Source organism: Chlorocebus sabaeus, chromosome 6 (assembly GCF_047675955.1).
Source record: "Chlorocebus sabaeus isolate Y175 chromosome 6, mChlSab1.0.hap1, whole genome shotgun sequence".
Taxonomy (NCBI): Eukaryota; Metazoa; Chordata; class Mammalia; order Primates; family Cercopithecidae; genus Chlorocebus; species Chlorocebus sabaeus.
In genome coordinates this window covers 22,393,938-22,420,858 of record NC_132909.1, presented here as the reverse complement: position 1 = coordinate 22,420,858, position 26,921 = coordinate 22,393,938, and the positions used below count along the sequence as shown (strand labels likewise).

General features: G+C 41.8%; 1 protein-coding gene and 1 long non-coding RNA gene across 6 annotated transcripts; one reads left to right on the top strand and one right to left on the bottom strand.

Annotated features, from left to right (window-relative positions):
• Nucleotides 1-1,159: 1,159 nt before the first annotated feature.
• ZNF260 (zinc finger protein 260) lies at nt 1,160-20,029 on the bottom strand. Of its 5 annotated transcripts, none has more exons than XM_037991602.2 (4): nt 19,789-20,029; nt 16,727-16,946; nt 10,556-10,683; nt 1,160-6,188 (listed from the first exon to the last, which is right to left on the bottom strand). In XM_037991602.2, exon 4 carries the CDS (start codon nt 5,723-5,725, stop codon nt 4,487-4,489), a length of 1,239 nt encoding a protein of 412 aa, XP_037847530.2. In that variant the 5' UTR covers nt 5,726-6,188; nt 10,556-10,683; nt 16,727-16,946; nt 19,789-20,029; the 3' UTR covers nt 1,160-4,486. The 5 variants fall into 5 exon arrangements, with proteins under 5 accessions (XP_037847530.2, XP_007994707.3, XP_007994708.3 ...); XM_007996516.3 differs by having other exon boundaries at nt 10,556-10,651; XM_007996517.3 differs by having other exon boundaries at nt 10,556-10,651; nt 16,746-16,946.
• Nucleotides 20,030-20,041: 12 nt separating this feature from the next.
• On the top strand, nt 20,042-25,713 carry LOC119621739 (uncharacterized). The gene is made up of 3 exons (XR_005238301.2): nt 20,042-20,414; nt 23,401-23,516; nt 25,157-25,713. It is a non-coding gene; the product is annotated as an uncharacterized lncRNA (long non-coding RNA).
• The last annotated feature ends 1,208 nt before the right edge of the window (nt 25,714-26,921 follow it).

The following is a 26,921-nucleotide window of genomic DNA, read 5'->3' as shown; positions in this document are numbered from 1 at the left end:
GCCTCCCAAAGTGCTGGGATTACAGGCATAAGCCACTGCGCCTGGCAGAATTATCATTTTTCAAGAGGCAATGTCAAAACTGCCAAACCATTACCTGACATTCCTAGCGGGTGGGCAGAGAGCCCTCACCTGTCTCGCTCATGCCTAACTACATGTAACTATAAAATTCATGAAGGATAAATTTATGCAATAAATTTTGCGTGTGACCAAATTGGCTATAAATAAAAGGCAATTATTTGTCTAAATATTTAGCTTTTATATTAAAAATACACTAATATAAAATGGCCAGGTGTGATGGCTCACGCCTGTAATCCCAGCACTTCAGGAGGCCAAAGTAGGTGGATCACTTGAGCTCAGAATTTCAAGACTAGCCTGGGCAACATGATGAGCCCTGTCTACAAAAACCAGAAAACTAGGGCGGGCACCGGTGGCTCATGCCTGTAATCCCAGCACTTTGGGAGGCCGAGGTGGGTGGATCATGAAGTCAAGAGATTGAGACCATCCTGGCTAACATTGTGAAACCCTGTCTCTACTAAAAATACAAAAATTAGCTGGGCATGGTGGTGTGCGCCTGTAGTCCCAGCTACTCGGGAGGCTGAGGCAGGAGAATTGCTTGAACCCAGGAGGCGGCGGTTGCAGTGAGCGGAGATCGCGCCATTGCACTCCAGACTGGGCAACAGTGTGAGACTCTGTCTCAAAAAAAAGAAAAGAAAAGAAAAGAAAACTATAGCCAGGCATGGTGGCACAGGCCTATAGTCCCAGCTACTTGGGAAGCTGAGGTGGGAGGATGGCTTGAGCCTGGGTGGTGGAGGTTGCAGTGAGCCAAGATTGTGCCACAATACTCCAGCCTGGGCGATAGAGCCAGACCTTAACTCAAGAAAAGAAAAAGGGGGGCAAAAAGATAAATAATCCTATAGAAAAATGAGCTAACAATATGAAAACTCTCAAAGAAGCAAATCTGGGAGCAAGTGAGGTTTATACTCATCAAAGAAGCATACAATTAAGTAGCATCATAGGATCTATTGCAGGGCCAGAGGATATGTTGTTCTTTTGGACCTGATTCTGACAACATCTATTAAAAATTTTAAAATAGCATCCATCCCTTGATCTACCAATCCCTTCCCTATAATCTGACCCACAGAAATAAAAACAACTGAAATTGAAGGGGTGATTACACGAATTTTTATTGTAGCATTTCTTATGGTGGCAAATAAGCAAACTGTGAGTAAACAAGGGGGCAGGTGAATAAATTTACAGTATACAATATTAGAGAATATTATATTGCAATTGCTCATCTTACTCTGACCATCAAAATCATTCTTTTTGCTGGGTCCAGGACCATGGCTAACTCAAGGCACAAAAAGATAGTCCTCCTGGTTTGGTCTGAATTTGAGTCCTAGTTATTCTGGTGACTTCAAGGCTACACAAGCACATGGGCAAAACACTTACAAAATATGCAAGATTATTTAACTAAAGCAAAATGAAGAACGGAAGAAGACAGAATAGTTTAGATTCATGTAGACATACAAATATTTTCTTTGGGTATATTACCTCAGAAAATCAACAACTGTCATTTTTAATCTTATCTCAAGACCAACCTCCAGAAACGCTAATAAGTGCTATAGTAATATTAACATTATATTGAGTTTAAAAGAAATTGATATATTTAAAATCACTCTAAGGTTTAAATGCTGTATACTCATTTTCATAATCATTCAAAAATATCAGGCCAGGCATGGTGGCTCATGCCTGTAATCCCAGTGCTTTGGGAGGCCAAGGTGGGCAGATCACCTGAGGTCAGGAGTTCAAGACCAACCTGACCAACATTAGAGAAACACCGTCTCTACTGAAAATACAAAATTAGTCGGGCGTGGTGGCTCATGCCTGTAATCCCAGCTTTCTGGGAAGCCGAAGCAGGTGGATTACCTCAAGTTGGGAATTCAAGACCAGCCTGGCCAACATTAGAGAAACACCGTCTCTACTGAAAATACAAAATTAGCCGGGCGTGGTGGCACATACCTGTAATCCCAGCTACTCAGGAGGCCGAGGCAGGAGAACCACTTGAACCTGGGAGGCGGAGGTTGCAGTGAGCCGAGATTGTGCCATTGCACTGCAGCCTGGGCAACAAGAACAAAACTCCGTCTCAAAAAAAAAAAATCATTAGTAGTTTTCTCTGTCAATTTATTGTGGAAGGAAATCAAGTAAACAGAAATTCTCAAAAAGATTTGCTTCAAATAAGAGAATACTGTTTAGGTGGAAGATCTCCTTTTTCAGCACTGTCTTCCCAAGGTAACAAGGGGGTTGGCATTGACTTGGGTGTGTCTGACATAACTGTGAAAGAAATCTAGTCTGCAAGTTAAAAGTGAAGCTGAAATCCACAAGTTAATGTTTTACTCAAAGGCTTATAAAAAAAAGTTAAGAGTGACACAGTTTTCTCATTTTAAAAGTGGCTAATTTAGAATGCTAATACTGGTTATGCAGAGTATTAACATTTCTGATAAATGTTTTGGCAAAAACTAATTCTCTCCATGTCTGTGCATATATTATTTAATAATATGATCCTTAAATGTATGTGATCAACCTGTGGCAAATCATAACCTCTAAGACTATATACAGATTAGAACTACATACAGGTTATGTAAAGATTACTCTTGTGACACGAGTTAGTTTAATTGCATTTAAGTTGCCACCCCAATTAAAAATTATTTCATATGATTTTAGAAATATCTTCTATAGAATATTAGTATCTCACTAGGAAGGTAAGTCCATTATAATGTTTCATGTATAGCTTCCTCACTCCTCTCTGGACTTTTTAATTTTCAGAAGTTTAAGGAAATAAATAGCACGAATGATAGAATGAACACAAATATTACCACCACCCAGAATTAACATTTTGTTAGTTTACTTAGAATGTTTATGTCTTTTTAATAAGAAATAGATACAATATTGAAGTATCCTTTAACTACCATGCTTGGTAACATTTCCCTTCCACCTCCTTTCTTCCTAGAGGTAACCACTCCACTTTTGGGAACTGAGTACCTACATATCCTTTCAATCCATTCTTTACTTTTACATAATTTATCTATAACCATGCTTAGTACTAGGGCTGGTTAGTGTTGATTTTATTCAAATTCACAGAAGCATCATTACAGTATGTTCATCATTTTTCTTCACTTGAATTTTTTTTTTAATCTTTCTGTTAATATATAGACTTAATTTGTCACTTAACTGCTAGAGAGTATTCTACTATGTTACTATGTCACATTTTATTCATCTATTTCACAAGAGACAGGCATTTGTTTCCCAATTTCTGGCTACTATAACTTATGATGCAATGAATTATACAGCTACAGACCAGTATGTGACTCCCTGTGTTCATGTGTTTCTTGGGTATATGCATATATATAGTAGTTCCCCCTTATCCACAGCTTTGCTTTCCATGGTTTCAGTTACCTGTGGTCACCACAGTTCATAAACAGTTGAGAATAGTACAATAAGGTATTCTGAGAAAGATCATATTCACATAACTTTTATGATTACAGCATATTGTTATAATTGTTCCATTATATTTATTGTTTTCAATCTCTTGCTGTGTCTGTGTAAACTAAATTTTATCATAGGTATGTATATATAAGAAAAAAACATAGACATAGAGTTTGGTCCTATCTGGGTTTCAGGTATCCACTGGGTTTCTTAGAGTCCATCCCTTGCAGAAAACAGGGGACTACCATACTCAAGAGTGGAACTACCAGGTATTCTGGAATGTTTTAGAAATTCTTTCCTGCCCTAAGGTTTTAAAAACATTTTCTTATAATAAAACTGTTATATTATTAAGTATTGCTTTTTGCATTTTAGTCTTCAGTACTTTTAGAATTCATCAGAAAAATATTTTAATGTATGATGATGGGAGAGATCTATTATTTTTCCATATGAAGAGTCAATTACTTTTTAAATAATTCATGATTTCCCCACCAATTTGGGATACTGCCTCTATCAATTACCAATTCCCCATATATTCATGCATGTATTTCTGAATTCAATATTCTATCTCAGTCTCAGTTTGACTGCTTCAACAACACATAATTTTGATGATTCTAGTTTTACAAGTCATATATGTAGCAAAACATATCACAAAAATGATAATTTTGTCTCTTAATTTCAAAACCTTATATGTCTCCTATCTATTTCTTAATGCATCTGGTAGGCCTTCCAGGAACACATTAAGTACTGTCCATGACTAGATCCTAACTTTAATGAGAATACTCCTAGAAGTACAGCATCGATAATGCTTGTTGTGGGAGTTTTGGGGGTATGGGTTTTCTTTATACTATAATACTTATTAAACATCACAATATTTAAGTTTTGAATTGCTGCTGAAGGACTTCCCACATTCATGTCACTTTAATGTAAAATGAATTTTCCAACACACTACTAAGTGTAAAATCTGCTGAACGTTTTGCTAAATCCAAGGCATTCATAGAGAACTTTAATAAGTATGAATTCTCTGGTGTCTAATGTGATGTGACTTTTGGCTGAAAGCTTTCCCACATTCACTACACTGATAAGGTTTTTCACCAGTGTGGATTCTCATGTGCAGAGCAAGGGTTGAGAACTGAGAAAAGGCTTTCCCACATTCATTACAACCATAGGGTTTCTCACCTGTATGGCTTCTCATATGCACAGTAAGAGATGAGCTTTGACAGAAGGCTTTCCCACAGACCTTACACTCATAAGGCTTATCACCCGTATGAATTCTCACGTGTACAATAAGTGATGTGATTCGAGAGAAGGCTTTTCCACATTTATTACATTCATAGGGTTTCTCTCCTGTATGAATATTGTGATGTTTAATGAGGTATTGCTTCTGCCTGAAGATTGTTCCACATTCATTGCATTTGTAGGGTTTCTCTCCAATATGAATTTTCTCATGCTCAGTGAGATTTGATTTGCCACTGAAGGCTTTCCCACATTCCTTACATGTATAAGGTTTCTCTCCTGTGTGACTTCTCTGGTGTCTAATGAGGCTTGACTTCTGAATGAAAGCTTTCCCACACCCTTTACATTCATAAGGTTTCTCTCCAGTATGGATTCTCTGATGTATAATGAGGTTTTCCTTCTGGCTAAAAGCTTTTCCACACTCACTACATTTAAAGGGCTTCTTTCCAGTATGGATGTTCTGATGTTTAACGAGGTATTGCTTCTGGGTGAAGGCTCTTCCACACTGATTACATTCAAATGGTTTTTCTCCAGTATGAATTTTCTCATGCTCAGTGAGATACGTTTTGCCATTAAAGGCTTTGCCACATTCCTTACATGCATAGGGTTTGGTTCCTGTATGATTTTTCTGGTGTCTGATGACGGTTGGCATCTGAATAGAAACTTTTTCACATTCATAAGGTTTCTCTCCGGTGTGATGTTTCTGATGAGAAAGGAAGTTTTCCTTCTGGCTGAAGGCTTTTCCACATTTATTACATTTATATGCCTTCTTTCCTGTGTGACTTCTAAGGTGTAGAGTCAGGGATGAGACTCGAGAGCACACTTTCCCACATTCAGTGCATTCATGAGATTTCTCTCCAGTATGCATGTTCTTATGCTCTAGGAGGTTTTGCTTCAGGCTAAAGGTTTTTCTACATTCATTACATTCATAAGGTTTCTCTCCAGTATGAATTTGATCATGCTGAAGGAGATCTGATTCATGCTGAAGACTTTCCAACATGCCTATCATGCATGTGAATTTAATCAGGAGATTTCCCTAGTATCAAATAAGATGTAATAATGATGAAAGCTTTCCCACATTCACTAAATTCGTAGGGTGTATCTTCAATACTAATTCTCAGGTATCTAATGAAGTTAAATTTATGATGGAAGACTTTTCTCACATTGATTACCCTGAGATGAGATGATTACAAAAAGGGATAAAATGTAACATTCTCTTTATATTCTTAATGGTTCTTATACAGCTTCTCTCATATTTAGGTATGAATTATTTATAAATTATGTTTCAAACTGTTTTAAACTGAGTCCCATACACAGAAGGGTAGTCTTGAAGAATCAACGACTGTGTTCAGAGGAAATACTTTGTTTCCTAAATTTTTCCTCAGTCTGTATTTTCACAGAGAAAGATGAGATTTAACTTACAAGTCTTTCATGTTGCGTCTTTATCTGTTTATAAACTTCCCAGACTTCTTCTAAAAGGAAGTACAAAAAAATCATCATTGAAAAAGAGTTAATAAAATATATAGTGCCTGGCACATAATAAATATCCAATAAATTACGTTATCATTATCATCAAGGTAACATCACTAACACCTTTGAAGTTTCCCATTATTAATCTGATTTCAGAAATGTGTTATTGTAAAACAGATTTTTTTATTGAGATGGAATTTTGCTCTTGTTGCCCACGCTGGAGGGCAATGGCATGACTTTGGCTCACGGCAACCTCTGCCTTCTGGGTTCAAGCGATTCTCATGCCTCAGCCTCCGGAGTAGCTGGGATTACAGGAGCCCGCCACCACGCCTGGCTAATTTTTGTATTTTTAGTAGAGACGAGGTTTCTCCATGTTGGCCAGGCCGGTCTGGAACTCCTGACTTCAGGTGATCCGCCCGCCTCAGCCTCCCAAAGTGCTGGGATTACAGGCATGAGCCACTGCGCATGGCTGTAAAATAGATTGTTTATCCAAGCCTAGTCTCATTATAAAATAAAGTTCAAATACAAATAACATTCCCAGGTATGTGTAATTTTAACTGCTTTTAAATGTAACCCAGCACGCTTCATAAATCAGTAAAATCAGAGAAAATAAGGCGAAGTATGATGGTTCATACCTATAATCCCAGCATTTTGGAAGGGTGAGGCAGGAAAATTGCTTGAGGCCAGGAGTTTGAGAGCGGCCTGCGTAACATAATGAGACTCCCGTCTCTATAAAAAATTTAAAAACTAGCCAGGTATGGTGCCTGTAGTCCTAGCTACTGAGGAGGCTGAGGTGGGCAGATTGCTTAAGCCCAGGATTTCGAGGCTGCAGTGAGCTATGATCGTGCCAGTGTCTGGGTGACGGAGCAGGACTCAGTCTTTTATTTTATTTTTTGAGGCGGAGTCTTGCTCTGTCGCCCAGGCTGGAGTGCAGTGGCGTGATCACGGCTCACTGCAAGTTCCACCTCTTGGGTTCAAGCCATTCTCCTGCCTCAGCCTCCCGAGTAGCTGGGACTACAGGTGCCCGCCACCACGCCCGACTAATTTTTTGTATTTTTAGTAGAGATGGGGTTTCACAGTATTAGCCAGGATGGTCTCAATCTCCTGACCTCGTGATCTGCCCGCCTCGGCCTCCCAAAGTGCTGGGATTACAGGTGTGAACCACTGTGCCCAGCCAACTCGGTCTTTTTTTTTTTCTTTTTTTTTTTTTGAGGCGGAGTCTCGCTCTGTCGCCCAGACTGGAGTGCAGTGGCCGGATCTCAGCTCACTGCAAGCTCCGCCTCCCGGGTTTACGCCATTCTCCTGCCTCAGCCTCCCGAGTAGCTGGGACTACAGACGCTCGCCACCTCGCCCGGCTATTTTTTTGTATTTTTTACTAGAGACGGGGTTTCACCGGCTTAGCCAGGATGGTCTTGATCTCCTGACCTCGTGATCCGCCCGTCTCGGCCTCCCAAAGCGCTGGGATTACAGGCTTGAGCCACCGCGCCCGGCCCAACTCGGTCTTTAAAACAAAGAATAGGTGAGAAACAGGATGAAAGGACAAATACTTAAAAGACTGGGAGAGCATAGGAAGACAGGACAAAAATAAAATGAACAGAAAATTTTAAATACAGTGTTTATTTCTATGTCTTCCCAAAACACCATTAAAATGACAGTAAAGGGTGAAAGGGGTCACACACTTTTAAGAACTAAAAAGGGCCGGGCGCGGTGGCTCAAGCCTGTAATCCCAGCACTTTGGGAGGCCGACACAGGCGGATCACGAGGTCAGGAGATCGAGACCATCCTGGCTAACTCGGTGAAACCCCGTCTCTACCAAAAAATACAAAAAACTAGCCGGGCGAGGTGGCGGGCGCCTGTAGTCCCAGCTACTCGGGAGGCTGAGGCAGGAGAATGGCATAAACCCGGGAGGCGGAGCTTGCAGTGAGCTGAGATCCGGCCACTGCACTCCACCCTGGGTGACAAAGCAAGACTCCGTCTCAAAAAAAAAAAAAAAAAAAAAAAAAAAAGAACTAAAAAGTTAAGAAGATATCAGTGGACAAAAAGTATTAGGAGGACTAGGGATAGTGGCTCATTCCTGTAATCCCAGCACTTTGGGATGCCAAGGCTGGAGGACTGCTTGAGGCCAGGAGTTTGAGATCAGCCTAAGCAGCACAGCAAGGCTTTATCTCTACAAAAATTTTTTTTTTTTTTTTTTGAGACGGAGTCTCGCGCTGTCGCCCGGGCTGGAGTGCAGTGGCCGGATCTCAGCTCACTGCAAGCTCCGCCTCCCAGGTTCACGCCATTCTCCTGCCTCAGCCTCCCGAGTAGCTGGGACTACAGGCACCCGCCACCTCGCCCGGCTAGTTTTTTGTAATTTTTAGTAGAGACGGGGTTTCACCGTGTTAGCCAGGATAGTCTCGATCTCCTGACCTCGTGATCCGCCCGTCTCGGCCTCCCAAAGTGCTGGGATTACAGGCTTGAGCCACCGCGCCCGGCCACAAAAATTTAAAAAATTAGGGAGGTGCAGTAGCATACACCTGTAGTCTTAGTTACTTGGGAGGCTGAAGTAGGAGGATAGCTTGAGTCCAGGACTTCAAGGCTGCAGTATGCTATCATCATGCCATTGCAATCCAGCCTAGGTGACAGAGCATGACCTTGTCTCTACAAAAAAAAAAAAGTATTAGGAAATTTTGGAAAGAAAGCAAATAGAGAACTGTAAATTAACAGCAGAACTGAGTGGTTTAAAGAAAAGCCAGCAGATGTGGGTGCCAGCTTCACAGGTCTGTAACACAGATATTGACAGATAGGCTCTATCAGTGGAGAGACTGGGCAAGAGTGGAAGGCAGGGTTTACAAAATGACTGTGAAAGGACCAGCTAATGCCCTGAACTCTCCTAGCTGGACAGAAATGTGAAGTTTATCATCCAGACAAAACCAAGAGGCTCCAAATTGAGTAACAACCAGCAAAGTAATGAGAGCATCATAGTAAGAAGAGAAGAATGAATAAAAGTTTATACATGTAACAGAGGCTCCTCTACTGTTAGATTTCGAGAATGCTGGTGGTTGCTAGGTGTCAGATGATGGAAGAATTATTTTCTTTCTTTCTTTTTTTTTTTTTTTTTGAGACAGAGTCTTGCTCTCTTGCCCAGGCTGGAGTGCAGTGGAGTGCTGCTTGGCTCACTGCAACCTCTGCCTCCCGGGTTGAAGGGATTCTCCTGCATCAGCCTCCCGAGTAGCTGGGATTACAGGCGCCTGCCACCACACCCAGCTAATTTTTGTATTTTTAGTTAGAGATAGGGTTTCGCCATGTTGGCCAGGCTGGTCTTGAACTCCTGACCTCGTGATCCGCCCGCTTGGCCTCCCAAAGTGCTGGGAATACAGGCATGAGCCACTACACCCGGCCTGGAAGAATTATTTTCTGAAAAAATGAGAGGACCATGAGAATACCTACAGATATTAACATTTAGAATCATCTAAAGAAACATATCTATATTACTGATTGATGCACAGTGAAAACCACCATTTTACAAGCCCCGCTTATGTACACAAATTAATGTAGAGCTAAAGATCAGAAAACATTTGATGAAAGCCCTAACATCAAAGCCAGATCAAACAAAATACAAGGCAAAGAGCAGAAAAACTCACTCATGTAACACTACAATTAATATCATGGAAAGTTAGGAGATTACTATTATCACTACGATGAAATATTAACAGTATTCTATAAATCGGTGTTTTTAGAAATAAACAATATGAAATTGATCTTAAAAATTCAATATGTTGGGAAAAGAAAGTCTAGAAAATCTCCTAGAATAAAACAAGGAAGAATGGAAGAAGGGAGAAAAAAAGAGTAGAATGACTGGAACATTAGTGGAAGAATCTAGAAGGTTCAACATCTACTAAAGGAGTTCCAAAGAATGTATGAGGAAAAATTAGTACAGGACATTTTCAAAGACTAATAAAGAACACTTCCCAGAATTACAAATCATGAGTCTACATACTTAACAGGCCCATTGAGTACAAAGAACATTCCATTTAAAAAGATCCCAGCAAAAGCACATCAATACAAAATTTCAGGTAGGGATAAAAAGAGGATCCTACTTTGAGACCAGCCTATGCAACACAGTGTGATACTGTCTCTACTAAAAATAAAAAAGATTATCTGAGTGTGGTGGCATATACCTGTACTCCCTTCTACTTGGGGAGGCTGAGATGGTAGGATGGCTTGAGCCCAGGGGAGTGAGCTATCATTATGCTACTGAACTCCAGCTTGGGCAAGAGTGAGACCTTGTCTTTAAAAAAAAAAAAAAAAAAAAAAAAAAAAAAAAAAAAATCCTAAATGTTCCAAACAGTATTTATCACATAAAAGGAAATAAAAGAAAAAGACATACCACATCAAAAAGGCATCAGATTGCAAGACAATGGATAATCCTGACCATAAGTTGTTTCCAACCTAGAGTTCTAGGTTTTACAGTTCTGTTTGAAGGCTTGGGAAGAACCAAAACACAAAAATAGAAAACTAAGCAAACAAAACAAAGAGGCAAATATTAACTCAAAGAAAATCAAAAGGTTATAAAAGAAATCAAACAAAATCAGAGCAAATCATTTGGTTTACCAGTCAACAATGCTTACAATGTTATAGTTATGTAAATACTTACAAATGCTTCAATAAAAAAGCAGTGATCTTACTAGTATCAGAAGTCAGAAGGGGAAGTATGGGTATAACATACTGGGGGTAACCATTTCAGAACCCCGTTAGTAACTGAGAAAACAACCACTCTCAACCTCTAAATTCAAATCCATAAAATACAATATATATCAAAAGAAAAATGTATACACATTTATAACATATTTTATTAATCAGTTTATCCTATATCTTGAAAATAGATTATAAACCACCTTTTTAAATGCCCAAAGAACATTCTTAAAATCAGCCCATATAGTATTATTCCACAAAGTAGTAAAGGATGGACAAAATACTCTGACCAAAAAAACAAAAACAAAACACAACACATAGAAATGGCAGAACAAAAACAAAACCTTTCACTTGTAAATTTCAAAATCTCCTGGTTTGAACAAACCCTTAGCCAGAGAAAATTAAAATAAATTGCAGAATATTTAGAAATATTATTCATGAAAACAAAGTATGACAGAACCTATAAAACATATTTTTAAAAAATGCTTGGAGAATGAAGTTTTAGCATAAATGCTTGTATCATTTTTTAAAAAGTAGTAAAATAAGCACACAAAGTAATTAACATAAGAAAAGGAAATATAAGAAAAACACACCGGGCACAGTGGCTCATGCCTGTAATCCCAGCACTTTGGGAGGCCGAGGTGGGCAGATCACTTGAGGTTAGGAGTTTGAGACCAGCCTGGCCAACATGGTGAAACCCCATCTCTACTAAAAATATCAAATTAGCCGGGTGTGGTGGTGCGCGCCTGTAATCCCACCTACTCGGGAGGCTGAGGCCGGAGAATTGCTTGAACCCTGGAAGAGGAAGTTGCAGTGAGCCAATTGTGCCACTGCACTCCAGCCTGGGCAACAGAGTGAGACTCTGTCTCAAAAAAAAAAAAAAAAAAAAAAAAAAAAAAAGAAAAAGAAAAAGAAAAACAGAAAATTAGTAAAAATAAGAAAAAGAAATTAATGTATTACAAACAGAAAAAGAAAAATAATAAATTCATGAGTGGATTCTTAGGGAAAAACTTAAAAGAGGAGCAAAAAAGAAAAAGATATTTGGAAATAACTATAGATAGAAAATAAGGATAGTACAGACTATTTTGTTAAACCCCATGCAAATAGAAAACTTAGCAAGTATAACCTATGCAAACTGAAACCAGAAAAGACAGAAAACCTAAACAGAAAAATAAACATAGAACAAAATAGGGCTGGGTGTGGTGGCTCACACCTGTAATCCCAGAACTTCAGGAGGCCGAGGCAGGTGGATCATTTGAGCCCAGCCGTTCAAGACTAGCCTGGGCAGCCGGGCACGGTGGCTCACCCCTGTAATCCCAGCACTTTAGGAGGCCAAGGCAGGCGGATCATGAGGTCAGGAGATCAAGACCATTCTGGCTAATGTGGTGAAACCCAGTCTGTACTAAAAATACCAAAAAAAAAAAAAAAATTAGCCAGGCATGGTGGCGGGCACCTGTAGTCCCAGCTACTTGGGAGGCTGTGGCAGAAGAATTACTCAAACCCAGGAGGCAAAGCTTGCAGTGAGCCGAGATCCGCCCCACTGCACCCCAGATTGGGTGACAGAGCAAGACTCTGTCTCAAAAAAAAAAAAAAAAAAAAAAAAGACCAGCCTGGCCAACACCGTGAGACCCTGTTTCTACAAACAATTTAAAAATTAGGTGGGCACAGTGGCAGGCGCCTGTAGTCCCAGCTGCTCAGAAGGTTGAGGTGGGAGGATTACTTGAGTTAGGAGCTTAAGGCTGCAGTGAGCTGTGATCATGCCACTGCACTCCAGCCTGGGAGACCCAGCAAGACATTGTCTCAAAAAAAAAGAAAGAAGAAGGGAAAAATAGAGCTCTTGCTCCTTAAAGCCCAAGGCATAGATGGCTTAGTATGTGAATTTTACTAAACTTTGATTAGATAGTGGTATTATTTAAGTTTTCCAATTACTTTTAAAAAATTCATGAAAATTGGTATGATGCATAACAGATCAGGACTTATGCTACTTACATTCCAAACAATCCAAAAGAAAATTCAAAATTACATCTCCTTTGTAATTAAAACCCTACATCTGGCCAGGCATGGTGGCTCAAGCCTGTAATCCCAGCACTTTGGGAGGCCGAGACGGGCAGATCACGAGGTCAGAAGATCAAGACCATCCTGGCTAACACGGTGAAACCCTGTCTCTACTAAAAAATACAAAAAACTAGCCGGGCGAGGTGGCAGGTGCCTGTAGTCCCAGCTACTCGGGAGGCTGAGGCAGGAGAATGGCGTAAACCCAGGAGGCAAAAAAACAAACAAACAAAAAACCCTACATCCTTCACACACTTATCAGAATTGAATTTTTAACAGTGTAAATGACAATGCTGAACTAAACTAGAAAACATCATTAGAATGCCAAGTAAAATGGTTCTTTCACTGGGCGTAGTCGCTCACACCTGTAATCCCAGCACTTTGGGAGGCCGAGGAGGGCAGATCACGAGGTCAGGGGATTGAGACCATCCTGGCTAACACGGTGAAACTCCCTCACTACTAAAAATACAAAAAATTAGCCGGGCGTCGTGGTGCGCGCCTGTAGTCCCAGCTACTCGGAGGCTGAGGCAGGAGAATGGAGTGAACCTGGGAGGCGGAGCTTGCAGTGAGCCAAGATAGCGCCACTGCACTCCAGCCTGGGTGAGGAAGCGAGACTCCGTCTCAACAACAACAACAACAACAACAACAAAAATTGGTTCTTTCAACATTTATCCCATGGTTTAAAATATATTCTCAGGACCAAGTGCAGTGGCACACACTTGTAATCCCAGCACTTGGGAAGGATGAGGCGGGCAGATCACCCGAGGTCAGGAGTTCGAGACCAGCCTGGTCAACATGGTGAAACTCTGTCTCTACTAAAAATATAAAAATTAGCTAGGCATGGTGGTGGGCACCTGTAATTTCCAGCTACTCAGGAGGCTGAGGCAAAAGAATCGCTTGAACCCGGGAGGCAGAGGTTGCAGTGAGCCAAGATTGTACCACTGTGCTCTAGCCTGGGTGACACAGCAAGACTCTGTCTCAGAAAATAAAATAAGGCCAGGTGCAATGGCTCATGCCTGTAATCCCAGCACTTTAGGAGGTTGAGGCAGGCAGATCACAAGGTTGGGAGTTTGAGACCAGTCTGGCCAACATAGTGAAACCCCGTCTCTACTGAAAATACAAAAAATTAGCTAGGCGTGGTCGTGGGCACCTGTAATCCCAGCTACTTGGGAGGGTGAGGCAGGAGAATCACTTGAACCTGGGAGGCAGAGGTTGCCGTGAGCCGAGATCGTGCCATTGCACTCCAGTCCAGGTGACAGTGTGAGACCCATCTCAAAAAAATAAAAAAATAAAAGCTTTCGAAATAGAAGTCAAAATGCTCTAACAGCAAGCAAACTCTTAATTGAATTCTATGTAAATAGTGACCTATTAAAACAAGGGTTGGCGCCAGGTTTGGTGGCTCACGCCTGTAATCCCAGCACTTTGGGAGGCAGAGGCAAGTGGATCACCTGAGGTCATGAGTTCGAGACCAGCCTGGCCAACATAGTGAAACCCTGTCTCTACTAGAAATACAAAAAGTTAGCTGGGCGTGGTGATGTATTCCTGTAATGCCAGCTACTTAAGAGGCCAAGGCAGGAGAATCATTTGAACCGGGGAGGTAGAGGTCGTAGTGAGCCGAGATTGCACCATTGCACTCTGGCCTGGGCAACAAGAGTGAAACTCCATCTCAAAATAAATAAATAAATAAATAAATAAATAAATAAATAAAATAAAAACAAAAACATTACAAGGTTGGCAAACTAAAAGTCTTTCTGGAACATGGCCATCTTTATTTTCTTGTCCATGACTACTTTCATAGTATAACGCTAGAGTTGAGTAGCTGCAATGGAGACCCTGTAGCCTACAAAGACTTAAATATTAACCATCTGGCTCTTTACAGAAAAAGTTTGCTGAACTCCGGTCCTAGAGTAGCAATTCCTCCATCTTCTATCTGGCTGAAACCAGGATGCATTGTTGATCCAGCTCCAACCACAACCAGATAATAAAGAGAGAACCTGCGAGGAATCCATATCCTTCAGGGACCATAAGCACCAAAGTCAGCACGCAAATCCAGACTATTCACTACATGAGTATTATGTGACCAAGAAATCAATTCCTACATTCCTTAAACTGGCACTTTGAGGTTTATTATAGTCACTTAGCTTTACTGTGATTAGTGCACTTCTTATTGCTTTAAGTATCATGAATCTGAGATGCCTAACAAATATTAATCACCAGCCTGGACCTCTCTCCTCAACAACCAATTCAAATATCCAACTGACTACTCAACATTTCCACCTGGATGTCTAATAGTGATCTCACTTACCCTGCCCCTATTCAAACTCTTGCTCCAGCTCCCAAACCAACTCCTCTCAAATTCTTCTCATCTCTTCAAATAGCAATCTCATTCTCTTTGTTGCTCAAAAAACATTTTTCTTTCTGTCAGATTACACACTCTTTACAACCTCGTGCTTGCCAGCTATTTTGGACAAGCCTCTCTGTGACCACCAAGGTCTAAGCCAGGTGTCTTGCCTGGATTATTTAACAGCTTCCTTACCAGTCTTGCTATTTTAGCTTTCACCTCTTTACAATTCTCAACACAGCAACCACAGTAATCTTGTCATAGTCAAATCATGTCACTGCTCTACTTGAAAGCCTTTTTGTATCCTCATAAAAACATTTAGAAGCATATAGCAGACACTGTTAACAGTGGTTGCTTCTGGGAAACGGAATTGAAGGCGAGGAATAAAGAGATATACCCAATTGTTTTAATTTTCTATGAAGTATATATACTACATTTTGATAATAATAGTTTTTTTTTTTTTTTTTGAGATGGAGTCTCACTCTGTCGCCCAGGCTGGAGTGCAGTGGCGTGATCCCGGCTCACTGCAACCTCCGCCTCCCGGGTTCAAGTGATTCTCCTGCCTCTGGCTCCTGAGTAGCTGGGATTACAGGCGTGTGCCACCACGCCAGGTTAATTTTTGTACTTTTAGTAGAGACGGGGTTTCACCATGTTGGTCAGGCTGGTCTCAAACTCCTGACCTCGTGATCTGCCTGCCACAGCCTCTCAAAGTACTGGGATTACAGGCATGAGCCACCGTGCCCAGCCATTGTTATTTCTTTTTAAAATTAACAGCGAAATGAACTAATAGGAAGTTAGCACTAATCCCCAAGCCTGCAATATTGTTAAAAAGCAGGAGGTGACACAGCGTTGGACTATGATGGCTGGAGGTGGGAAGACAATGGAAAACAAGAGTAAGGAAGTAAAAGTCAATTCTGAGGAATATAACAATGGAAGGAGAAAGAATGACAGAAAGTTAAAATGTAAAGAATCTACTTGCTAGTTTTCGAAATTTTTTTTTATTGATACATAATAGTTGTACATAGAAAGATTACATTTTAAAGAAAAGAGCTTACATGCTAGTTTTTGAAAGCTAACAGATCTATGAAGGACTGAATGCTTAAGGAAATGCATCTAGGCATGCAGGGAAAAGTGAAAAATGGAGAATGTTAGTGAAAGGAAGAAAAGTGAAATTGAGGCTGTAAAAAATCATAAACGTGAGACTGCCAATGACGTAGAGTGACTGGCATCCAGAACAGAGTTTAGAAGAGCAATCAGTCCTCTAGAATCTGATAAAAGGGATGCATAGATTCAGGAAGACGGTCTGGAAATGTCATTTAGGTATCTAAAGAACTCCCAGCAACAGTCACTCTAAAAGACAAAGGCTAGTACAAAAATCTCAAAACAACAACAAAAACCCACAACAACTCAGAGGCTGAGGCTGCAAACTCTCACTGAATAACTGCAGTAAGTCTTTATCCCATTCACACCTACCAGCTTCTTGCTTACTCACACAGAGAACCTTCTTTACATTTCTTTCTCAATCATCTGTTGCTGTTCTTCTATTAAGTGTTGACTTTAAACTTGTGAGAAGAAAAATGACACTGGACTTGGATGTTATGGTTGGGGAACAAAGCAGCATCCCAAAATTCAGGCAGAGCCCTTAGAACTCTAAGAGGTTTTGCAGCTCCTGAGGATGTACAAGGAAGCAAGCCTGTGAAAAAGAACAAAGTAATGATGACTCTTTGGCTTTGACCTACATGCGAGCAAGTAGAAAAAGAGTATTTGTACATAGCATCTCAGGCCAGATCCATTATGCCATTCAAAAGCTCTACACATTTCAATGGCCGGGCATGGAAGCTCACGTCTGTAATCTCAGCACTTTGGGAGGCCGAGGTGGGCAGATCACTTGAGGTCAGGAGTTCAAGACCTGCCTGGCCCACACGGTGAAACCCTATCTCTACTAAAAACACAAAAATTAGCCAGGCGTGGTGGTGGGCACCTGTAATCCCAGCTGCTCAGGAGGCTGAGGCAGGAGAATCACTTGAAGCCAGGAGGCAGAGGTTGCAGTGCGCCAAGATCACGCTACTGTACTCCAGCCTAAGCGACAGTGGGAGACTCCATCTCAAGGAAGGAAAAAAAAAAAAAGCTCTAAACATTTCAAAAATGAGAAACAGAAGGGACTTTATTTTCAGAATTTAGGTTACACAGAGAAACTATGAGAGACAAAGATGCCAGAGTTATCCACAATCACAACCTGTACAGGTTCCTTCGAGCAGGTGTCACTTGTGACCTTGCTCCTGACTGAAGTCACATTTTTAAATATAATTTTTCCCCATAACACTTTTCTCATAAATATGAAGTAACCAACCTTGAGTGATATTGAAAAAATACAGGAAATTATTCTGATGGTATTTATAAGTCAGACCTCTAAAAAATTTAGAGGACTAATATTTTACTTAGATTAAGTAGAAGTTAAATATAGTAAGTATCCTATAATAATCGTCTTCCCTTGATATCACAGCGGATTGGTTCCAGGATCACTGTGGATACCAAAATCTGCAGATGCTCAAGTCCCTTATACTTTAAATATAAAGCCAGGCGCGGTGGCTCATGCCTATAATCCCAGCACTTTGGGAGGCTGAGGCAGGTGGACCACTTGAGGTCAGGAGTTCGAGACCAGGCTGGCCAAGATGGTGAAACCCCATCTCTACTAAAAATTAAAAAATTGCTGGGCATGGTGGTGCACACCTGTACCCCAGCTACTTGGGAGCCTGAGGCAGGAGAATCACTTGAACCCAGGAAACGGAGGTTGCAGTGAGCCAAAATTGCACCACCGCACTCCAGCCTGGGTGACAGAATGAGACTCCATCTCGAAAAATAAAAATAAAGTATATGGAAGTATACTTATTACATATAACCTAGGCACATCCTCCCATATACTTTAAAATTATCTTCAAATTACTTATCATACCTAATACAACGTAAATGCCTGGTAAATAGTTGTTGTACTCTATATTGTTCAGGGAATCATGACAAGAAAAAAAATCTGTACATGTACAGTACAGACACAACCATTGCAAGCTCAACAACAGTTATGATTTATGTTTGTTGAATCCGTGGAAGCAGACCCTACAGACACAGAGGGCTGACTGTATGCTCATTCACTGATTCAGCAAACATATGCATTTATGATTGTGTGTGCTGAGAAACCTAGGTTTACAATTTGTAATGGGATATAACAAATGAAAGGAGAAAACTTACTCAGAAGCCTTCTCTAAGATGTGAGAGACTTAGAACCTGGCTAGCCCGTGCTATGAATTGCTGAAACAGGTACAGAGGGGAAATAGATGGAGGCAGACTGCAGGGAGAAGGAGCTATCAGTATCACACTTCAGACATAAAGAGCTTGAAGTTCCGGTGCAACTTCCAGGTGGACTGTACATTGGGCAATTAGATAATATGGATCAGGAGCTCAGGACAAGCCTCCAGTAGAAACTGATATTTATTAGTCACTGCATTAGATGAAGCCATGGCAGCGTAATGTTGTTGCTGATAAGAGTACTTAGAGGTGAAAAGATGATCAAGGCCAGAAACTTAGAAACACCAATAGTTAGGGGAAAAGCAGAAACTAAGTCCTGTCTTCTTTGTATCTTTTACTTTTTCTGTATATTTCAAAACTATTAACACTGTCACTTTTTTATTTTATTGAAAAATATGTTAAGAATAAGTGTGACAAGATACTTTAAGATAGAATACTTCTATCTTTATATATAGAAGAAAAAAATTTCCCCTATATTTACAAAAGGCTGGGGAAACCCTGATTAAATTAGGAGTCAGATTGCTGCCCTCATTGACGAACTAGGGAGTTTCTTGACCTCTGCACTAAAGGCAGGACAAGCAGCTTCCCAATTCTGTGCTATCTGCACTAGTGGAAACTAGTGAAGATATTCCTTAGAAACTCTTAAAGATATTCCTTAGTTCACGGTTTCTCTAAGCAACTGCACCAAAGTTTCTCCAAAGTATTAAGAAAAGTCAATGCCTACTGGGTGTACAGGCATCCAGTAACAAGTTTTTCGGAAATCTTTCCTCTTTAAAAAAAAATGGAAAGGTAATGCTGATTTTGTTTTCTACTCCACAATAGGTCTGCTTTTATATAAAAATCACGTTTAAAAGTACTTATCCGCTCAATTCCTTAGCCTTTTCCCTTTCCTATTTTCCAGAAAACGCATCTTTATTATTTTACAAATGAGAAAAGTGATACTACCTCACAAAGCCATCTGTCCATCCTCACAAACTTGGAACCAGTTTCTCACTAACTCTGCAACCCTCAACACTCTCTCACACCCTCGGTCACCCACCCGTGAACCCACCCGTTTCCTACTGTAGCCCTGCCCCCAGCCACACAAGCTCTGATCACCGCACATCACAGAAGGCGATTCCTCCCCTCCACACTCCCCAACCCTGTCGCAGGCACTGCAAACCCTCCCCTCCAGCGTCCCTGGCCCGTTTCAGTGTCCAAAAACCCAAGTCCCACAGAGCCGAAACCCAACTCACCAGCAGACAAAGACCACCATGCCGAGTCGGAGAGTCCGCGCCTGCGCAGTCCTTCGGCGGGCAGCGCTCCCAGAGGTCTCCTGGGCTGGGCCAGGCCCAGGCTCAGAACCGGACGGAATCTACAGATCTTGGCCCGTCCTCCGTGCCAGTCTTTTGAGGGTAGACTACATTTCCCAGAAGGTTCAGCGGTTTGAGTCAGCTTTTCGCGTGAACTTTCTTTCCTCCGCCAGAGCTTGAGGGACTGTCTCCCTGGCCGGGGCGGGGTGTAAGGCCGAGTCTTAGTTTACTCGATCCCTGGGATTGGGTAGTGGTGTGCCACAGGTGTAAGATCAGCTTAAACACGCTGTATTGACTTCATGTAAGAGCCACGGTGCGATACTAAGCCAGGACCCCCAGGAGACTCTCAGACACGGTTCGGGAAGGAGGCTAATCCCTTTGCCTCGGCTCAAGCCGGGCGCCATCTTGCCCATCGTGGGCGTGGCGCTGAACTACATTTCCAAGAAGGCGCCGCGCACTCGGTCCCTCCCCTCGCGACTCCCGCGACTCCGTGGAGAGGTGCAAGCGACCCAGGTGCTGGGCTCTGAGCGGGTCGGCTTGGAGACTACAGGATCCGGAGGAGGTTGGAGGTGAAGCGTCTAGAATCCGGTGCGGGGGTTGATACTGAGTATTAAGTCTGTTCAGACGGAACGGGCCGAGGAAGGGGCGGTTGTGAAATTGTGATTTTGTGACTGCATGTCCTAGCACAGGGTGTGTGTGATTGTGACTGTGTGTGACACCTTGTGTACGGATGTGGGGAGGATTCTGTGGGTGTCCCGTGAGTCCCTGGGTTAGGACTGTTAATGTGTGACTGTGTAACGCTGTGTGAGGGTGTGGGTTAGCTGTGATTGTGTGCCCGCGGTGGGTGTGTGATTGTGACTCTGTGACGATATGTTCGTCTGTGTGCAGATATAGGGGGCTTTGTACTTGTGTAGTTGTGACTCTGTCCTTGTGTAGGAATATGGAGGTTGGGTGCTTGTGACTTTGTATCCAGTGGTGGGTGTGTGACTGTCAAGCACTGTGTGTGCGTGGAGTTGAGACTGTGTTTGTGTGTCTTTGACCAAATGTCACACATAGTCATATATGAGAGCAGAAGACACCTCCGTCCCGTGATACTAAAGGGGGTTTTTCTATGACACTGAGTTTGAGTTGGAAGCCCGAGTTTCATCTGATAGCCCTCCCATGGCGGGGGAGGGGAACGCAGAGTAAGCTCTGGCCATTGTCATTTGGGCACCAGGGGAGGTGTATTGTCTTCTCCCTTCTCATTTATGTCCTCCAAGAGAGGTTCCCCAGAGGAGAGGAAATAATGGTTGTGATATCTAAAAGCCATGTTTAAGGTGCCTTGAAGTTTTCTCTTTGTTCCTGAAATGCTTTGTTTTTCCAGGACATGATTCCCCCCCCCCCCCCATGGAGTCTCGCACTGTCGCCCGGGCTGGTGTGCAGTGGGGCGATCTCAGCTCACTGCAACCTGTGCCTCCCAGGTTCAAGCGATTCTCCTTCCTCAACCTCCCGAGTAGCTAGGCTTACAGGTGCCGGCCACCACGCCCGGCTAATTTTTTTTTCTTTGTATTTTTAGTAAAGACGGGGCTTCACTATGTTGGCCAGGCTAGTCTCGAACTCCTGACCTCATGATCTGCCCGCTGCGGGCTCCCAAAGTGCTGGGATTACAGGCATGGGCCACGGTGCACGGCTGATTTTTTTTTTTTTTTTTTCCTTAGCAAATGCCTAAAAGGACTTAGCAAGTAACCTGGAAGCTGATGTTTCTCTTTGGAAATATCTTCCTAATTTTCTCTTATTAATATAGCAAATGGTTCAGTTTATCATGTATGCCTAGTTTGGTTTTACCTATATACATATGTAGATATATATGCATATACATACAAATACACATATTTGTATATGTATATATTGACATATATCTAATATTATAAGTGATATTTTAACTTACTACATAATTGAAAGCTATTTAAGAATATATTAAATTGTAGATACTGTTCATTGTTTTGCTACATATGTGGCTAACCCAATATCCATTCCCTTCTTTATTGCTATAAAAGTCCTGATCTTGTTTGCTCTGCTTAAATAAAGAAAAACAGAAAACCAACAAAAAAACACCAAACTCTACATGTTCCAGCTTCTCCTGTTGATATAAGTTAAAGTTCTTAGATTGGGCTTCTCAGACAGTTCTTTTCTTTTTTCTTTTTTTTTTGAGACGGAGTCTCCACTCAGTCACCCAGGTTGGAGTGCAGTAGCATGATCTCAGCTCACTGCAACCTCCACCTCCCAGGTTCAAGCAGTTCTCCCGCCTCAGGCTCCTGAGTAGCTGGGATTACAGGCGCCCGCCACCATGCCTGGCTAATTTTTGTATTTTTAGTAGCGACAAGGGTTCCACCGTGTTGGCCAGGCTGGTCTCGAACTTCTGACCTCAGGTGATCCACCCGCCTCAGCCTCCCAAAATACTGGGGTTACAGGCATGAGCTACTGCGCCTGGCCCCTCAGGCAGTTCTTTAAAGGTGTGGGGATGGTGTGGGGCAGTCTCGGTGCACATGCATTCTTTTCCCCCTTTCTGTCTGGAATGTGGATATCATGCTACATGCAGAGCAGCTATCTCATAACCATGTATTTTTTGTTTTCTGTTTTTTTTCAGACAGAGTCTTGCTCTGTTGCCCAGTCTGGAGTGCAGTGGCACAGTCTCAGCTCACTGCCCTCTGCCTCCTGGGTTCAAATGATGCTCCTGCCTCAGCCTCCTGAGTAGCTGGGACTACAGGCATGCACCACCACGCCCAGATAATTTTTGTATTTTTAGAAGACACGGGGTTTCACCATGTTGACCAGGCTGGTCTCAAACTCCTGACCTCAGGTGACCCGCCTGCCTCGGCCTCCCAAAGTGCTGGGATTACATGTGTGAGCCACCACACCCGGCCATAACCATGCATTTATAATGGAAGAAAGGGGATGAGAGTTTACAATGTCATATTAAATGAAAATAGAGGATTTTAAGTTATATATGTTGTGTGAAAGCAATTTGATTATAAAATATGTATATTCTACCTATCTGTGCATGAAATGTATAGTTGCACTTTTTCTTCATTGTAACTAGACTCAAGCTTGTGAAAGAAGGAACTTGTCTTTTGTAGTTGCTCCATCTTCAGCATTTACAATGGCCAGCACATAGTTGGCTTTCAGTAAATATTTGATTAATGAAAGAATAGTAAGTAGTTAATCAATGATAGCAGTGCTACTTAGTTTCTTTTTGGTTGCACAGAGGAAACATGCCCAGATTGCCTTAGGTTTCTATTACTCTCTGAGATTACTCTGTGTTAACTCTACCTCTGGGATAGGGAAGAGGTGCGCCAAGGGGTATGATAAGCCAACATTCTTCAAACTCGGTATAAGGTCTTCATCATCCATAGGACTTTTGATGTGGGGTGAAAGATATTCACTGCTTTGATTATTGTTTTCTTTGATTATTAAGTTTCTGTATCTAGAGCATAAAATATAATGAATTTTTCTCACATGTAAACTTGATTATTAATTTTGATTAATACATGTTTCTTGTCTTTTTTTTTGAGACAGAGTCTTGCTTTGTCGCCCACGCTGGAGTGCAGTGATGCACTCTTGGCTCACTGCAACTTCCGCCTCCGGTGCAAGCGAGTCTCCTGCCTTAGCCTCCTGAGTAGCTGGGATTACAGGTGCACACCACCACGCCTGGCTAATTATTTGTATTTTTAGTAGAGACGGAGTTGGCCAGGTTGGTCTCAAACTCCTGACCTCAAGCGATCTGCCCACCTTGGCCTCCCAAAGGGCTGGGATTATAGGAGTGAGCCACCACACCTGGCCAATTCTTTGTTTTTTGTTTCTTGTTTTTTTTTTTTGAGACGGAGTCTTACTCTGTTGTCGAGGCTGGAGTGCAGTGGCGCTGTCTTGGCTCACTGCATCCTCCGTGTCCCAGGTTCAAGTGATTCTCCTGCTTCAGCCTCCCGAGTAGCTGAGATTACAGGTGCCCACGACCACTCCCGGCTACATTTGTATTTTTACTAGAGATGAGGTTTCGCCATATTGGCCAGGCTAGTCTCGAACTCCTGACCTCAAGTGATCTGCCTGCCTTGGCCTCCCAAAGTGCTTGGATTACAGGCATGAGTCACCGCATCTGGCCAGATTTGGATTCTTAAATGCCACTTGAGTTATTAACAGAGAAATACTAGAAGCACTTCCATTACATAAGGAAAGAGACAAGAGTACATATTTAACTTCTTTTTTTTTTTCTTAAGATGGAGTTTTGCTCTTGTTGCCCAGGCTGGAGTGCAATGGTGCCATCTCGGCTCACCACAACCTCCGCCTCCCAGGTTCAAGTGATTCTCCTGCCTCAGCCTCCCAAGTAGCTGGGATTACAGGCTTGCGCCACCACGCCTGGCTAATTTTTTATGTTTAGCAGAGACAGGGTTTCTCCATGTTGGTCAGGCTGGTCTCGAACTCCTGACCTCAGGCGATCTGCCCGCCTTGGCTTCCCAAAGTGCTGGGGTTACAGGTGTGAGCCACTGCACCCAGCCCTTAACTTTTTTTTTTTTTAAAGAGATACTTGTTAGAGTAATTAAACAAGTAAAAAAATTTAGAGGCAAAAAAATTCTGAAAAGAGGAAACAACAATGACATTAAATGTATAACTCCATAGGAAGTATGTCTGGAAGATAAATGTTTATGTACATATTTTTAATCACCCTCCAAACCTGAACTTGAGTTAATCAGACTCATTTATCACTAATCTTTACAAGGACTCTGTTGATCTGTTTCCAACACCATACTCTATTTCCATTCTCCTTCCACTGTAGACACTCATTCAAAATGATTCATTTGTTGGACACGGCAGCTCATGCCTGTAATTCCAGCACTTTGGGAGGATGAGGCAGGCAGATCACCTGAGTTCAGGAGTTTAAGACCAGCCCATCCAACATGGCAAAACCCCATCTCTACTAAAAATACAAAATTAGCCAGGCGTGGTGGTGCGCACCTGTAATCCCAGCTACTCAGGAGGCTGAGGCAGGAGAATCGCTTGAACCTGGGAGATGGAGGTTCCCATGAGCCGAGGTCATGGCATTACACTCCAGCCTGGATGACAGAGTGAGACTCCATCTCAAAAAAAAAAAAAGATTAATTTTATCTTTATGCTTGAAAATGTTCTTACAAAGCATATATTTTACATACATGTATTTTAAAAATCTATATAAATAATGCCTCCTGTTCTTTTTCACTAATCACAATATTTTTACAATTATCTGTTACTATGTAAACATTTATTTCAAGGTATTGATCACGTTACCTACCTACTCTTCCAGGGAGTGGACATGCAGATTGCCTCCATACCCTCCGACTACAGGAAATGCTGAAATTAATCATCTCATACATATCCCTTTATGGGCCAGTTTGACAGTTTCTTAGGCCACAGAATTTCTGGGTCATAGGATATGAGTTTACTTGACTAAGTGGTGCCAAATTCCCTCCAGATTGGTTGTACGAGTCCAGACTTCCATCACTACGGAATGAGAGTTTCCATATCCCACATCTGCATGAACACAGCACTGTGTAGCTCTCTCATAGTTATCAGTCTAAAAGTTATAAAGTAGTATTTCTTTGTAGTATTAATGTGCATTTCTCTGATTGCCAGTGATTTTGAATATCTTTTATGCTTGTTAGCTTTTTCAGCTTCTTTGTTTGTAAATTGCCTTTTGTACCTTTTGTTAAAATGTAATTGGGATTAGTCTTTTTCTTGTTAATTTGCAAATGTTTCTTACATTTTCTAGATATTAGCTCCCTGACAGTTTTAGACTCTGCTGATACCCTCTTATGTATTCTGTTTATTATATTTTTTATTAAATAGAAATACTTATTTTAATATTGTTATGTGTTTGTGTATATGTGTATGGCTTATGGTATTATTATTTAAGAAACATTTTTCTGGCTGGGAGCAGTGGCTCACGCCTGTAATCCCAGCACTTTGGGAGGCCAAGGCGGGTGGATCACCTGAGGTCAGAAGTTTAAGACCAGCCTGGCCAAAATGGTGAAACCCGGTGTCTACTAAAAATACAAAAATTAATCGGGTGTGGTGGTGGGCTCCTATAATCCCAGCTACTCAGGAGGTTGAGTCAGGAGAATTTCTTGAACCTGGGAGATGGAGGTTGCAGTGAGCCAAGATCGTGCCACTGTACTCCAGCCTGGGCAACAAGAGCAAAACTCTGTCTCAAAAAAAAAAAAGAAAAGAAAAGAAAAGAAAGAAATATTTTTCTTTTCTAAGGTCACAAAGAAATTCTTCTACATTTTTGTCTATTGACTTTGTAGTTCTATCTTACACAATTAGGTCTTTAACCTATTCCAGAGTAAAATTTTGTATTTTCAAAAAAAACGATTCTCCCATAATTGTCTCTTGCAGCCCTTCTCTGTGAGATGGTATTTTTTCCTGCCCCTGGATGAAATGTCTGGCAAGTGTCATTATAGTCAAAAATCCAGGGAGGCTGAGGCGGGCAGAACATGAGGTCAGGAGATCAAGACCATCCTGACTAACACAGTGAAACCCCATCTCTAATAAAAAAAATACAAAAAATTAGCTGGGTGCGGTGGCAGGTGCCTGTCGTCCCAGCTACTCAGGAGGCTGAGGCAGGAGAATGGTGTGAACCTGGGAGGTGGAGCTTGCAGTGAGCCAAGATCGCGCCACTGCACTCCAGCCTGGGCAACAGAGCGAGACTCCGTCTCAAAAAAAAAAAAAAATTCCAGTAGACAAGATCAGCCTTAATTTGCTAAATGAAATACCTGGTGTATTATAATTATTAGTACTTTAAACTGTTTAAGACTTCTTCCTACAGCTGAATCTTATATAAAGATGGAAAGGAATATGTGAGCAGCTTCCTTTTTCCCTCCATGGTCTTCTCAGCTTCCTCCAACAGTAGATTGCTCAGCCTCCCTAAAGCAGGAGAAGAGGAAGGGGAAGGAAGAAAGGTAAGAGACAGGAAAGGGCCGGGCGCAGTGGCTTAGGCCTGTAATCCCAGCACTTTGGGAGGCCGAGGCGGGCGGATCACAAGGTCAGGAGATCGAGACCATCCTGGCTAA